General features: G+C 39.9%; 1 protein-coding gene across 1 annotated transcript in view; it reads right to left on the minus strand.

Moving 5' to 3' along the window:
• The window catches only part of NALF1 (NALCN channel auxiliary factor 1), a 602,338-nt gene extending 586,557 nt beyond the window's left edge, over nt 1-15,781 (minus strand). Inside the window, exon 1 of the mRNA XM_047756407.1 lies at nt 14,316-15,781. Coding sequence (XP_047612363.1) covers nt 14,316-15,227 — 912 coding nt within the window. The 5' untranslated portion in view covers nt 15,228-15,781. The remainder of the gene's footprint in view (nt 1-14,315) is intronic.
• Between the last annotated feature and the right edge of the window lie 604 nt (nt 15,782-16,385).

A 16,385-nucleotide genomic window follows, 5' to 3' on the forward strand; every position in this document is an offset into this window, starting at 1 on the left:
AAATTGGTGTGTGTTTTCCTGGGCTGTTTGCAGCACTATCATCTGGTCTCACGTAAGTCAAATGTCAGGCCCTTTAGATATTAACATGTTTGGGTGAAGATATGATGCTTTTCCCTAAATAATACCTGTCATGAACTTTTCTATAGTTCATCTACTACAAAATCTAGTCTTGATTTGAGAAAAAAAAAAAAAAGTAAATTGCCGAGTGCCTTTACCTATATTGTTTTCATGTCAAATATAATCGAGTTGTTAAAGAAAGACAAATTTGCATTGATCAGCTTTTGCCTTATTTGTTTAAAGTGGATACTGTGAGAAAATTAAACATCAATCCAATTAGAGTGTCATACTGGAGGGCAGGCATCACTTCTGTAAGAGCGGCTCGCCCTATTTATGAAAGACTATCAGCCAAAAAAGTAAATTAACAAGACAGAGTTTCAAAATGTTCGCAAATTTGAATTTGTCTCAAGTATAGTTACTTATCGGCTAACTTTTCCTGTGTGGACAAAGCCAAAATGGGAATTAGTAAAAGCTGACACACAGCACCAACACTCAGGAGTACCAGAACCAAATGGTCAGTGGCCTCTCAGTCTGGAGGTGCTGCAGGTGCAGACAGCACGACTGGAGAAAAGCCCAACTTCTTCATCCACGTTAAGAGTTATTCCTGTATTTAGGTCATTTTAAAATTTCTACCTTTATGGGAGTTCCCGTCGTGGCTCACTGGTTAACGAACGCGACTAGTATCCAGGAGGATACAGGTTCTAGCCTTGGCTTTGCTCAATGGGTTAAAGATCCGGTGTTGCCATGAGCTGTGGTGTGGGTCGCAGATGCGGCTCGGTTCTGGCGTTGCTGTGGCTGTGGTGTAGGCTGGTAGCTACAGCTCCAAATCAACCCCTAGCCTGGGAACCTCCACATGCCATAGGTGTGGTCCTAAAAAGACAAAAAGACAAATAAAGAAAAAATTTCTACCTTTATGAAGTAACCGAGAACCACCAAAGATCAACCCCAGTAGTTTTGGGGAAACATTTTATATTTTTATTATGAAAAGTTCAAGTACTTAATGTATGAAATGTAAAATGACATTTGAGACATAAATATTAATGGATTCTGTTAAATTTATCCAGATTTTGGAACTATTTAGAAATGATAACTGTATTTCTCAAAGACTAAATAAACAAGTAAAAGATTTGGGATACTTGCTTTTGCCAAAAAATAGATAAATAGCTGCTTTGAATCCTTGTACGTGAAACAGCAGATACAAAGCCTGTTGTATGCAGTAAGTCATAAGAACCAAAAATATCAAGTATCTAAAGACTGAATCAATTATTTTAATAATTTTAAAGAGCCAATTAATCACATGGCGAAATCAAGTCCATATCTGAGCAGCTGATAACTACAACAGTTAAAAACTCAAATAATCTATATTCATCAGTGAAGCCAAACTATGATGACAGGGATTTTGTTTACTCAGAATTGAATTCCATCCTACTGGAATTTTTCACACACACTGAAAAAAAATGAACATTTAGTTTAAAAAGTCTAAACTGAAATGACAGGAAAGGATTGATGTTTTTTACAAGTGACTTTTAAAATTTCAGTGTATCTGTACAAATCCATGAGACAAAAAGAGTATATCTGAAAATTGTCATAATTTGCCAACCTACAAAGCAGCTCAGATGTGAAGACTCACAGCTCCGTTGACAGCAAGATCAGGTGCATTTGCCTGTGGTCTTCTGTTTTTCCATTATTTCACCTGGACTTTGACATGAAGCTAACGCCGCAGAAAGCAGAGGTGCTCCCAACTCCTTACCTAATGGCCCATAGTAACCAGATCAGTCTTCACTATAGGTTAGGAGAAATTGTTTTTAAACGGTTTAGGATTCAGCCTTAATTTACCTTTTCAAAGACACTTACTTCTCTTCAGATACACTCTCACTGCTTACCTAGGGTCACTGTGATTGTCAAGGTTAAATATACACCAGTGGCGGTGTAAATGCTCTCTGCAAACCCAGCTTCAGGTCTCCATGGAGGAGCCGATCTGCTCTGCCAGTTCTGATCCGAAGCCAGTTACTGAATCAGAAGGACAAACTCGACAATGTTTTCTAACAGGAAGCACAGCAGCGTGTGCCCTGCTGTGTGATGCCATCCCCCCGCCCCGTCTCAAGAAGTTTAGACCGAGCAGATGACAACTACATTTCATTACACACCTGCTCTCAGTGACTCCTCAACCTGGACAGAAATATCCCCATCTCACGGGAACTGATGGAACCACCACCCGAGTCTAGGTGTTTCTGACTTTGGAGCCCATGATCTTTTCCTACACTGAGCTGCTACAACACAAAAACTGGAGGAAGTGAGTTATATTTCCTTTTCTGTGCCTAAGAACTTTCTATTCTACCCACTCCTGCTGTCACCCACCTACATTCTCACCCTGCAATTTAAAAAAAACAAAAACAAACAAACAAAAAAAACTAGACATGGGCAATGATTTGTGACAGAGTGGATGGTATGTTATAATAGTTAAGTCAGGCTATGAGATTGAGCCAGATATTATTGGGTTTGAGTTCTGTCTATGCCCCACTTACCTGTGAGAACTTAGGCACATTTCTTACCCTCTTTAAGCCTTAGCTACCCCACTTGTTGAAGAAAGCTAATTTTGCCCATGATGGTGTATTATCATGTGGATTAGATAAGGATGGTAAAGTTATCAGTACAGGACTTGTTTACTCTCAAAAACTTAATAAACGTGTACAATTCCACAAGAGTGGGAATTTTATACAATGGTCTTATTGCTAGTGATAATGTCCCCACAGGATTGTACAAGGGAATGAATATACATACATGAAAAGAAGCACTGCAAGACCACTGAGGGGAGGTCAGGCCACTGCTCTTTGCAAACCTGATCATTTCGTTGAGTCCTGCTTTGCTCAAGAGGTTATTTGAGAGTTTATAGAAGTGATTGATGTGTTTGTGATTAGAAGAATGAGTATTAATCTTGGTATCAGTGAAAACAAAAATTTACCTACAGACTAGCTTAGTTCCTGTATTTCTTCAGAATAAGCACATGTAGTTGATTCATTCTTTTGAAAAATTATCCAGATTGATAACAATATGAATAGGAACCAGTGAAATAATTTAAAATTGAAGTTGTCAAGAGTTTCTCATTTAAAAGCAAAGTACTATTACTATGAGCAAGGTGTTAGGCAAAGAAAATAGAGCAATCTCGCTATGCAAAGGTATCACTTCTGGGTGAACTTACAAAATTTTGGATCGAGCTGCAGCACACAGACAAGATGTCCTTGAGGATCAGGCACACAGATGTCGCCCCATCTGCACATCTGTAGAGACAATCCTAAAACACCTGCATATTCTGCCTCATCCTTGCCCCTCAACCAACACTAAGCACCAGATAATGAGACTCCCCTCCCGAATGACAAGCGCTAGCAAGGTACAGAACTTTGCTGTGTCTCCCTGCCTTCTCTCTCTCCAGGCAAGCATGTTCCCACTCATGGAGCACAGCTTACAGTTTTTATTCTACTTCATCCAGCCTTGCGTATCTTGGCACTTGCCATGTCTGCTCGGTTTGCCAGGGCTAGGCCAAATGCCAAAGCAATCTTTACCTCTACTTCCTCTCCCACTCCAATCAATAAAAATACTAAGCATGGCAGAGTATATAAAGGTGGGGCAGAGCAGAAAATAACAGGGACAACCAAAACAAAATACAGAGCCAAGCAGTGAGAGGGTAGAGCAAAAGGCTCCCCCACTTTTAAAGTGGAAATTGGAGGCACAAGAGAATTTGCAATGTCTAACAAACTACATAACAAACAATTTTCCCCAAGATATTTTCACCCGTAGATTTCCCAGAGATGGGGAGTCCTTACAATGGTTGCTTCACCTGTCCTCCCCAAAAGGTTTGTACACAAAAGGGCTCAAGTCTCTCTGCAGTAATAAGGGAAGCATCCACTCACTCTAAAACCTAGCACGTGTTAATTTTTAATCTGAAATAACAGTGAAAAAAGTCAAGCTTTAGGAATGAAACATTTTTATTCCAGCAGAATTTATGTTTTCTCTTGTATTCTAAAGAATCGCCTTTACTCACCTTTCTAGAGAAGCAGGAGGAATGTAGATGTAGTAAAACTGAGAATTTTACCTGCAAAATGCCAAGTCTGCTTATAAAACTCTTATAAATGACTGTCGTTTACCAGAAAATTTATATGAACTCCCAAGTGAAGACTATCTTAAGCTTACTGATTTTCCCATGGGTTTTAACGAATTGCTGCCATTTAGGGGCATCATCAAATCCGAGGTTGGGTACTTTTATATGCACGAGAGTCTCTCAATTTCTTCCAAAAGCTGTCTCACGAGAGAGATGCTAGAATCCCTGTTTTAAGTATTTTTGGTTGATGTCATATGACAAATAAATGATGAAACTGGGAGCTGAACCACACCTATCCTCATTACTTCTTTTTAAACATTTCACTATACTTCTCTATTAGGTTTAAAATTAATTTCTATTTTTAGGAATTTCTATAAAACCGATCAATATTGTAAAGAAAACATATAATGAAATAGCCATATTTAATTCAGTGGGCTTTCTAAATATGTCATTGAACCCCTCTGCAGCACATTCCTAAAGAAAATAATTTACAGTGAGATGTATGATCTAATTATTTGTGATTTCATATTTACAGCCAATAACTATTTTACATTATTTGAAAATGATTATTCTACTGTATAAAGCATATTCAAGATAATAATTTGCTTACTATCTCCAATCCTAAAATTAAAGCATTGCTAATATTGTTATATTTAATTAAAATATAAACAACAAAAAAAGGATCTTAGATGTACGGCACAATGTACCAGATAAAACCTCAACCCTTCTTCAAGAGTGATTAAAAGAATAGAGCTTATCATCTCTTCTTTGGGATCTTCACAATTTTTTTTTCTGAACATACTTTCAATCTCATACTCCCATCTGGGTCCCTGCCAAAAGCTATAAATACTCTAATGTTTATTTTATCATAAAATATTTATTTCTTTAAAAGTCACATCTTCCAACCTATTCCATTCTTTTTCTTTTCATTGTTAAACTTAAGGAAGAATAGTTTGGACTAGTTTTTATTTCATCAACTTCATTTCTTAATCCATCAGAATTTGACATCCCATCCTATCATTCTTGTGAAACTACACTTGAGAGATTAACAAGACTTAATTGCCAAATGCAGTGCCCTATTTCTACACGTCATTCTACATGTTCTTTCTGCAATGGAAGACACTTTTGACCGACTCTGCGTCATTCTTAAAATTCTTCCCCATATCATCCAGATGATTCTCTCCTTCTGTCTCTGCCTCTCCCCCTTCTTCTTCTCCCCCAGCCTCCCCCATTCTCCCTTTTGTTATCATCCAATTTTTGCTCTCATTCCTTCTTTCCACCCAGACTCTGTCCCTGGTCCCTCTTCTGCCCAGGGACCAGGGATGTTGTTCTCCCTTCAATGTTGTTCTTTCTCAGGATTCATCTTTGACATTCCCTCCACATAACCTGTTTTTGTTAAATCATTTCACCTCTGCCCACAGCTCCAGGAACAAACCATGTGTATAGGTGGACAGAGTAAACCTCACACCCAAACACCCTACTCACCCAGTGTACTACCTCCTGGGCATTTCCTGACGGTATCTTCACCCCAGATGAACTCCTGTTTCTTTCACGAGTCTCAACCCTGACTTGCTCTCCCTCCCCGTATTTCCTAAATCATTAAATTGGTATCCATATCCAGAGTGTCATGTTTCATAACATTTGAATCAGAGCCTTCCTCTACATAGTAACTGGTCATGTTTTTTTGTTTTTTTTTTTTCCCCAGGCCGCACCCGTGGCATATGGAAGTTCCCGGGCTAGGGGTCAAGTCAGAGCTGCAGCTGCCGGCCTATGCCACAGCCACAGCAATACCATATTTGAGCTGCATCTGTGGCCTTTGACACAACTCATGGCAATGCTGGAGCCTTCACCCACTGAGCAGGGCCAGGGAGAACCCGCATCCTTATGGATACTAGTCAGGTTCATTACCGCTGACCCACAACAGGAACTCTGCAAATGGTAAATTTGAACTCAGAAAAGTCTCCGGGATCTTACTTTCTTTTCCAATTCCATAGCCACCACAGTTATTTAGAATTTTCTGTCCAACACGGTAGCCACTAGCCATATGGGGCTACTTATGTTTAGACTAATTAAGAATAATTTAAAGTTTAGTTTCTAACATCACCTCACCTTCTTCCAACCTATTTCTGCCAGGGCAGATTTGTAAGGAAAACAAATCATCCCAAGAAAACCCCCTTGGTTAAAATCCTCTCAATATTTTATCATAGAGAGAATGAAATTCAAAGACCTTAGTGTGGGGTACATGGTCCTTCACAACTGAGCACTAACACCTCTACAGAGCTATTTCCTACAACTCTTCAACATATCAGATTCAACGTATGCGTGGAACTGTGTCCCCCAAAATTCATATGTTGAAGCCCGGGGCCCCCAATGTGACCATATTGGGATTTAGAGCTTGGAAGGAGCTAATAAAGGTTAGATAAATATTAAGATTTCTAGTGTTGTAGATGTCAGAAAATATGTACAGAATTCTTAATAAACTCAAAACAATAAAGTAACAATAAGACCACTGTTTCAGAATCATAAACAAAAAGTGATGGTATCTTTTTTAACTTATGGATTCAGTTTAAGAACTACCATGGATTTTCTAAAGTTTGCTTTCCCCTCCCAAGCTGTACATACATCCTTTCTCTGTTCGGCTCTAAAATGGAAATCAGAAATCTAAGGGTTCTGCTGAGTGTTATTCTATTCGTTTACTCATTCTTCATTCATTCATATCTCCCCCAAAGACTCTGAAATGATGAACCTGGAATTCCTGGCCATCCACTCTAGCTGCCTAGGACTCCCAAATTTCTACCATCTTAGCTTGCTATATCATCTATATAATGCCTTGAGGGATAAATTCAAAATAAAAAGAGGTAAATATGGCAGGACTTTTAACAGGTGTTAAATGTGTTTGTGACATTGTTGTACTGATCTTTTTATTCTTTGGTATAATTGCATGCTCATAATGAAAGGGAAAAAGAAAATACAGTAAAGTTCAATAAAGTGCACTTGATTTTTAACATGACCCAGCCGTTAGACTGTGGAGTAGTTAACTTTATGTTTTTATTTTACTCATCTGTAAAATTTGTGATCATACTTACCTCCTAAAAATGACATGAAGATTAATTAGACTAGTTTCTGATTTTTAATAAACTCTAAAGCTTGTTAAACTACTACTGAAGCTCCTTCGAGGACTTAAATTTCTGAGTGATTAAAGTCATTTTCTGAGAAAACTAATATCATGATCATCCATTTAAATCTTAGTTCAATTTTCTTTTCAAATAAACTAAGTCAGTGATAGGTCAATAGGGAAGAGACTGATCTTTTTTTTTTTTTTTGGTCTCTTTTTAGGGATACCCACCACATATAGAAGGGGTCAAATCAGAGCCACAGCTACCGGCCTACACCACAGCCACAGGAATGCCAGATCTGAGCAGTATCTGAGACCTATGTCGCAGCTCATGGCTATGCCATATCCTTAAACACTGGGTGGGGCCAGGGATCAAACCCGCATCCTCATGGATAGGATATTAGTCGGGTTCAGTACCACTGAGCCACAACAGAAACTCAGAGATGGATCATTCTTGATGGCAACAGAGACGCAGAGAACAAAGACTTCTGAACTTTGGATTTCCCATGGGACACAGGCCCTGGGAGTGAAGCATCAGGAGAGGATCCAGCCAGATGAAAAGCAAGAAGGCACACTGCCAGGAAGAAGAGGACACTGAGGCCTGAAGACTCAGATTTTACTAGAGCACAATTTCTTTCTCAGGCAGCGGAGGGCACCTGACATAAAAAATCCCCAAGTACTTCCAGAGAACTAGTATTGCATTCACCTATCACACACATGTCTAGATTTATTATTGCTACTACTAAAATCAGTAACAGTATTTAAACACATGCTAAACGAGCCACTGCAGTGACAGCATTAGATCTTTAACCTGATGAGCCACAAGGGAACTCCTACAACTTTTTTTTTCTTTTTTAATAAATGACTGTGTGTAGAAACAGACTACCAAGGGAAGGAAAATCAACTATTACCTTTTAATACTTTAAACACCCAAGAAGTAAATATTTTCATGCATTCTAGCACAATATATAGTATAAATCATTAACTATTTATCACCAAAGAAAAGCAATTGTTAATATCTCCTGTTTCCAGTTTTAAAGAATCAGAGTAAATTAAAACATTTTACTAATGAAATTTCATTATTTGTATTGTAATAATTTTTTTTATCTTTTCTAGGGCCGCTCTCCGCGGCATATGGAGGTTCCCAGGCTAGGGGTCGAATCGGAGCTGTAGCCACCGGCCTACGCCAGAGCCACAGCAACGTGGGGATCCAAGCCACGTCTGCAACCTACACCACAGCTCACGGCAACGCTGGATCCTTAACCCACTGAGTGAGGCCAGGGATTGAAATCGCAACCTCATCGTTCCTAGTCGGATTCGTTAACCACTGAGCCACGACAGGAACTCCTGTAATAATGTTTCTTATTAGATAAAACTTAAATTACATGCTTCACAGCATCTTCTAATCCAAAGTTTCAAAAAATAAAATATGACTGATATTATGATCACTTCAAAACAGAATAATCAGATCCTTTCAAAATGAATCCCTAAGTGTGGTAGTAGTATTCTGTGCCTACTTAGCAGCTTGTATCATCAAAACACTGTGTAAATGTCAACTAGGTATTCCAATATGATAGAAATAAATAAAAAGGGAGACATGACTCATCATTACAATGGAATCAGAAAAGTAAAAATGAATTACTAATTTCCTAAGTTTAAGAAAGTGAATAGGTGGAGAAAGAAGAGACCAAACCACTTAAATATTATGAAAAGCCAAAATGTTTTCTCTTAAAACCAACCCATACTTCTGAAAAAGTCTAAATTTATCTAAGCTAAAATTCATATAAACTTATTTATAAATCTAAAATTAAGAGACACATATAAGGAGACTAAGGTTCCTCTAGTCAAACAGTTGATCAGTCTCACAGAGACAATCAACTAATTTCTGTACTCAACCCATTAGTGAACACCAGTATAATGACTCAGTTCTGGCTAAAAGACAGAAAATTCACAGTCAATAGGCCCATCCTTGAATGTCCAAAACTCTGGCCGTCTGTGCTTCCTCCTCCCTCTCCTGTTCTGTCCTGGCACATTCCCTAAACCTCGCACCCCAGTGGTTCACTTCTCATCTACTTCCTTGGCCCAGTCACTACATATCTGCTTCCCTCCCCTTGGCTATGTTCTACTGTCTTTACCGCCAAAAAAAAATCTCAGTTCCTTTCTCATCAGTTGGACAAATGAGATTATTATGTATTACTGAGGCACGGGGGCTAAAAGCTCTATCCACTTTGGTCGCCCCTGTCACCTAAAACGGTGGTAAAGTAAATGTTTACTGACAGTGAAGAAACGCCCTTGCTGTGCAAATCAGTGTGAAGTGCACAACAACCTGTCTGGTGTCTAGTCAATGTGAGGTCGACACAGATGATCAAGATCAAAAGGGAAACTGGGAATTGAAATTAAAGCAATCGGTCAGATAACTCACACCAAAACAGCACTGGGTTTGAAACTGTCATCTGTAAGTCTGTTCTTGTACAAAAATGCATCTTAGCAGAGGATGATGCGTATGTACAGCGGCTGGAGACGGAGAATGATTTCCTCTACTTTCCCTCTTACTTTAATTCACCTTGCGTGTGCAGACAAAAACCTCATCTGATTAAAGTGGTTAAAACCAGTGTGTAACAGCAATTATTAAAACTTGGTAGTTATGCCCTAAATAGCTACTAATTTGACCCAATTATAAATCTGAAGTTAAAAAAAAAATCATTCTTTGGTCTATAAAGCAAGAGCATATAATATTAAGATAAAATTTGGGGTGTTTTCCTACAAAAATAAAGCAGATCATAAATCAGTAGTTATACATGAGACAAAAATCTGAAAAATAAAAATCTAGGTCATAAAAACAGTTATGATAGTGGCTTTGACCTTATAAATAGCCTTATTAATGGCGGTCATCTGAAGGTTAGACTGATTTTGCAGAGAAGCAATTCAGCTGTGAAAATATGATTTGAAAATAATACAGTAGCAGAGTATAAAAGAGATCTATTTGCAGATGTAGTCCGCACTCTGGACAGTGTCATAATATGTACAACAGCACTTCAAGGACTAAGAGCAAAACGGTACTGTGGATTTAATATCTAAGTGGAAAGGATTGTTAGATATTTTGTTTTTTGAAACTACTCTTAAGAATCTACAGTGTATGATACTAAAATAAATGTGAACTTAAGAAATGCCTTTTATTTTAATTGCACATTATGTAATTCAAATTCTGTGGTTCCTGCAAATCATATAGAAGCCCTGAGTATCACAGCTATTATATATCCCTAACATTGACAGAGTATTTCTTTGGTCATCATCTGTTAAATAAAACTAAGGAGTATAATTTACTTTAATATAAGATTATAAAATAAAAACAGAAGACTGTATACATTCTTCAGAGTATAAAGATTAGAAGCTATTCAGAAAGAAGTAACATACAGAAATGTAATAATTTATGTTAGAATCTAATCTCAAATCCACTTTCCTTGACCATCTGTCTTGAGGAAGAGTGACACAATAAATCTATCAGTAACAAAAGTATACCTGTAACATAGAAATTATATTCCCTAAATATCCCAGTTTTATAATATGTAATTCAAGAATTCTTCAAAGCTAAAGAATGGCATATTTAAGAAAAAAATTCAGGTATGTTTATAATGTATATATATATATATATATATAATGTAGCTTAGAATATTGTACTTTTTATTATTACCAGCTTTGAAGATTTTAGCAGATTTGTCAGATTCTAGTTATATATCAAAATCATCATTTTGAATAACACTGCAAAACCCAGAAAAGAATCATAATTGCCATAATTTCTGCTACCTGATTTATGTAACATAGCAGCTTGAATGCTGTAGTCTAATTGATACATGGAAAAGTTCTTATTCTTTATTTTACCATAAATTACTTCACAGATAAGGATGTATATTTACTTTAAAAATTAAACCAGTTATTCCTCTGAATTTTTAAAAATATTCTCGGGCGCAAATTTTCTATTACATGTTGCAACCAAAGGACTATTAAAGTAAATCCAAGCTATATTTGATCTCCAATTACCTCGGGCCCAAGACAAGGTGACTGGATTAGATCAATGTTGGTTTTTTGGTTTGTTTTTGGGTTTTTTTTCCAGTATAATGTGTCAAAAGCCCTTTAAATCAAGTTAAATAAAAATTAAATTTAGTCTGCTTTGGTTTCATACATATACAGAATGTGGATTTTTTTCAATGGGTAAGATTATAAAACTGGATGGTAATAATATATCCTAACTTTCAAAACTTGGAAATCACTGTATTAATCATTTAATTAAGTATGAGTATAACAAAGTTAATCTATTTCTCCTAAAATACGAATCCTAATAATTTGTATAACTAATGTGATTACCTATAGTCTCTCTATAAGTATACAAATACATTAACAAACTATTAAATGGAACTTTTTCATGGCTGTATTACCAATTCTGGAAATATAATGCATTTACTTTTAATGTAGCCTGAGACTTTGTCATTAACCTTAAAATGTGGAAAATTTCACGCAGATTACACAGCTTACACACCGCCCCGATGACAGTCATCATCTCATGATTGTAAGTGTGTCTGAATTAAGTAAAAGTGTTTAGGAAGAAACTCAGATACATTCTCCAAAGACAACAAGTAGCATTTTAAGCCCATAATATACTTTGTATGTGGATGTGTTTGTAGTTTTGAAGAATCATAGAGAAATTATATATTAAGCTAAGGAGCTTGTCAACAAATTGTGAGTTACCAACTAAGAACCCCGAACAACTCCCCCACCCCAAGCTAAAATCTGAAACTGTTTAAGAGCAATTATTGTGGAATAAATGTTATTCCACAATATTGTGGAATAAGTGTTTCCAATTAACCAACAACCAAGAAATAGCTACATGACACCACAAGTAATAAGTTTTGTGTTGTGGAGATGAAAAACTCAAATGGTTGTGTTTACTTTTTAATGTGAAGAAACGTTTCTAAAAAAGAGTTAAAAATTTTATAATGTGAGTTTGTGCATACAGCTAACAACTACTATTTGACATGAAAACACAATCCAGGATGAATTAGTTCATAATATTAAAAATTAGTTTAACCTATACTATGCCTTACAGCTATGATGATACAAGTTTAACGTTGGTAATTACTTCAGGTCAAGGGGGAAATACACATTTATACATATTGAAAACTTGAATATTTAATCAAAAATATATATGACACGCTTATTTGAATTTATGCTATAGTCTACTGACAATGATGACTACCTTTTAAATGCTGAACTTATGCAAACTGGAATTGCTAGAGATGTCTGAGACCATACATTCAAGAAAGAAAGCAAGTTCAAGTTATTATAATGGATCATGTTTAAACATAAATCTACTGAAACCTCTGCAAGCTTTTTATTAGTAGTAGAATTAGCAGAGCATTAGTATTCCCTGCCTTTATAATTTTGATGCAATGTATCTTGTCAAAATAAATAACCATGCAATAAATACACTAGTCATTCATTATTAACTTCTACCATTAAGATTAAGATTTATTCCCAGGCATAACTTACAGGAGTATAACAAAGAAAAATATGTAAGAAACTTTTAAAATCCACTTATCTAATGAAGGAGCACTCTAAGTTAATGTTTTAAACTCAATATTATTATATGCAAAAATATATGTTTCTGGCCTTAAAGAATGTTGGCAAAGCAAGTTTAGTTTGAGTTTAGCTGTATTGTCAAAAGCACACCTTAGCAATCCAAACTAAAATATAGCTCTTGAACCATGCTCATTTTAAGTAGGTATTCCTTTGGCCAGTTCTCTTGTCAAAGCATCACAAAATCCTTTGATCCACACTGTCCCTGATTACACTTGCTCAGTACAAAGTAAGTGAGGCAAAAGAGGGACCATTGTGTTCCTACAGGGGGAGTGGTGAAGAGAAAAGAAGAGAGAAAATGTGGTGCAATTATTTCTTTGGAAAAACAATACTATTGCATAGTTTAATAAATTACCTTAGGAACAAAACATCAAGGCTTCCTGAGATTGTGTCATCATTTCTTCCCTACTAAAAAAGGTCACTGCAGTATCTTCTACAGAGCTCTTGAGCAAATCTCATTTCAGCACCAAGGACAGCAACACTTCCACTAGGACACACATCCATCCCTGGTTGCAGTGGCCACTTCTAAAGAAACTTATACACACTTCCATTTGTGAATCAACAAGGATTATAGCCATTATTGTATTCAACAAGAAGAGGCTGAATATAATATATGTTATGAAAGAGTTCAATATTTTTCATTCATAGCACCAGGCATTTGCCAATTAGTACTTCTAGAGAGCATCCTGAAAATTCAAGCTAATTACATAAGGGGGTGATACATCACCTAACACTGATCATTTATCACCAAATACTTATTTCAAACTTTCTACCCATAAAAATTGAGTATTGAGTCTCTGATCAATAGCAATACAAAATTCTAAGAGAAAACAGGAAACTTATGAGTGAATACATTTAGGTAGGCCCCCAGATTTTCCAAACAGCCAGAACAACCCCTGTAAAATGGTTTTTTGTTCTTCCTACATAAACAACCACAAACATTTTCTCTTGTCCCTTTAGTCAACCAGCTTAATGATGTCGCTATCAGAGAGTTTAAGCATAAAGTCCATAAGCTAGACCGTACATGTCTGTCTCCGACTCTCCTGAGTTTAGCTGGGGTCATCCATATGCAGTTCCATCACTGTCTTTCTAACAAGCATCACTCAAATTCCATTTTTTTAAAAAAGGGCAACGGTTTGAAGCTTTAAGAGACAGTTAGAGCACCTGCTTTTTTTATCTCAGAAGATCAGAATCTTCCTGATCTTCTAAGGATTCCCAGAGGACAACACCAATCTACCAGCAAGCCACAAAACAGTCCCATATCAAGCAGCAAGTCAAGCTCTCACAACCACAAAAACAATAGTTGAAGTAACAAAACCAGAGTCAAAAAACTATTTTAAAACTCTCTAAGACACGCCAACCAAGCACACACATATACAAAACCCCCAAGGATGGAAAAAAATCTACTGTTCCTACCTTACAGTCCTCAGGGCAGGATTTCACCGAGTACTCCTCCGATTGTAAGTATTTATGGAGCACGCTTTCAAACTCTTCGTATTTCTCCTGAGCGTGGTGGTCATAGTCTTGGTAAGCCTCGATGCACTGCCTGCAAGTGGTCATCTCACCGCCCTCCTTGAGCACCACATCCAGACTACAGTTCAAAGTGTTGGGGCTGGACAACCCCGAGAACAACTCCCAAAGTGTGTAGGAATTACAAAACGAAAGGTAAAAATCCGACAAGTTCCAGAGCGGAGTTGGATGCGTCCCCCTCACCTGCTGCTCCTCCCCCCCGGCCGCCACCCCCCGACTCCAGTTCCTGGCGCACACGGCGTCCGCGCTCTCCACCGTGAAGCACTGGCCCGAGGAGGCGCCCTGGGGGTAACAAGTCTCCAGGCGCCACACGGGTTTGGCAGAGTTTCCTAGAAAAAGAGCCTTGCCCCGGTTGTTTTTGCCTCGGTTGCCCTTGCCGCCGCCGCCGCCGCCGCCGTCTCCGGGGGAGGGGGGCAGGGTGGGGGACGAGGAGGCGGAGAGGAGTCTGTGTGCCTGGGCGGCGGGCGAGGACTCCCCCATGCTCGCCAGGAGCGCGGGCCAGGAGGGTTCCTGCTGCCTCTGCCGCTGCTGCCGCTGCCTCTGATGCTGCTGCCGCTGCTGCTGCTGCTGCTGCTGCTGCTGCTGCTCCTTGTCCCGGGTCCGGGTCAGCTTGGCCTCGGCGCAGAACCACAAGTGATCAGAGAGCAGGACTGTGAAAAACAAGAGAGATGCCAGAGACAGTCGCCATTTCTGAGCCCTCTCTGAATCGATGAACGGTTTCTCGTTCTCCCGGGGTGCTGCCAACCAGATTTTTAAGCCGTCGTCATACTGCCGACACATCCAAGCACCCCTGGTCATATTTTGGGAACGCACAGCCCTGGCCGACTCCACCGTGAGGGCTCCTGTGCCGGTGTCACCACAACATGCATTGACTTAGAGGGTTGAATTTCCTTATCCCCTCCTCCAGTTTCTTCTCTCTCCCTCTCCCTCTTTTCTCGCTCTCTCTCTTTGCCTACATAAATATTACCAGGCTTTGGAGGAAGATCTGACTTGCTTCCGCCCTAATCATCAGCCGACCCCATCTTCTGTAGAGGGGGAAGCAATAATGCAGAGAGGGAGAAAGAGAGAGAGTCAGTCGGAGGCTGGGGCTGGTGGCCGGCGGTGAGCTGAGTGCAGGAGGTGATGGTGGAGGCGGCAGGGCGGCTGGCGCGGCTCCTCTCACCCAGGCACAGTCAGAGCGCGGGTCCCCATGGCCCCGCTGAGGACAGCCGGCTCTCCCCTGCCAGGGGCATGCCGCGTCTCCGCTGCCCACTGACTGCGACCAGAGCGCCTCCCCAGCTCCTCTCCTCCTCCTCTTCCTCCTCCTTCCTTTCCTTCTGCTTTCTCTCCTCCTCCTCCTGCTCCTACTTCTCGCTCGCTCTCCCCGAGTCCGGAGCCTGGGCTGCCGCCGCCGGCAGGGCTCTCCCTCCCCCCCACCCCCCACCCCGCGCTCTAACTGCCGCCGCCGCCGCCGCTGCCGCAGGTCTGCCCGCGGGCGCCGCCGCCGCCGCCGCCGCCGCCGGGCTCCGAGTGCTGACGCCGCCTCCCTCGGACCTCGGGGCCGAATCGCCTGGGCTGGGCCTCCCGAGAGCCACAGTCATCTTTAGTCCCCGGCTAAGTTGCCGCCATCTTCGTCCTGGAGAAACACTTTTTTAGGGGGAGCGCCGGGTTTTGCGTCATCTCCTCCCGCGCCGAGCTCTCTCCATCCTGGCGCATTGGCACCGGGCTCGGCCCGGGAGGAGGGGGAGGAGGGCGAGGACGCCAGGGGTCCGGCGGGGTGGGGGCCGGCTGTACCCACAGACTGGCCTGGGCTGCAGCTCTGGCGCCCCCTCTTTCCTTTCTGGCCCCCCCGCCCCACCTTTTGTTTTTGTTTTTTATCACTGATAAAAGTAACAATGCTGACTGCAAGCCTGAGGATGCTTGCTAATTTCTTCAGCATCTCCCGCTCTCTCTCTGACTCTGGAAGAAGTCCGAGGT

Source organism: Phacochoerus africanus, chromosome 13, assembly GCF_016906955.1.
Source record: "Phacochoerus africanus isolate WHEZ1 chromosome 13, ROS_Pafr_v1, whole genome shotgun sequence".
Lineage (NCBI taxonomy): Eukaryota > Metazoa > Chordata > Mammalia > Artiodactyla > Suidae > Phacochoerus > Phacochoerus africanus.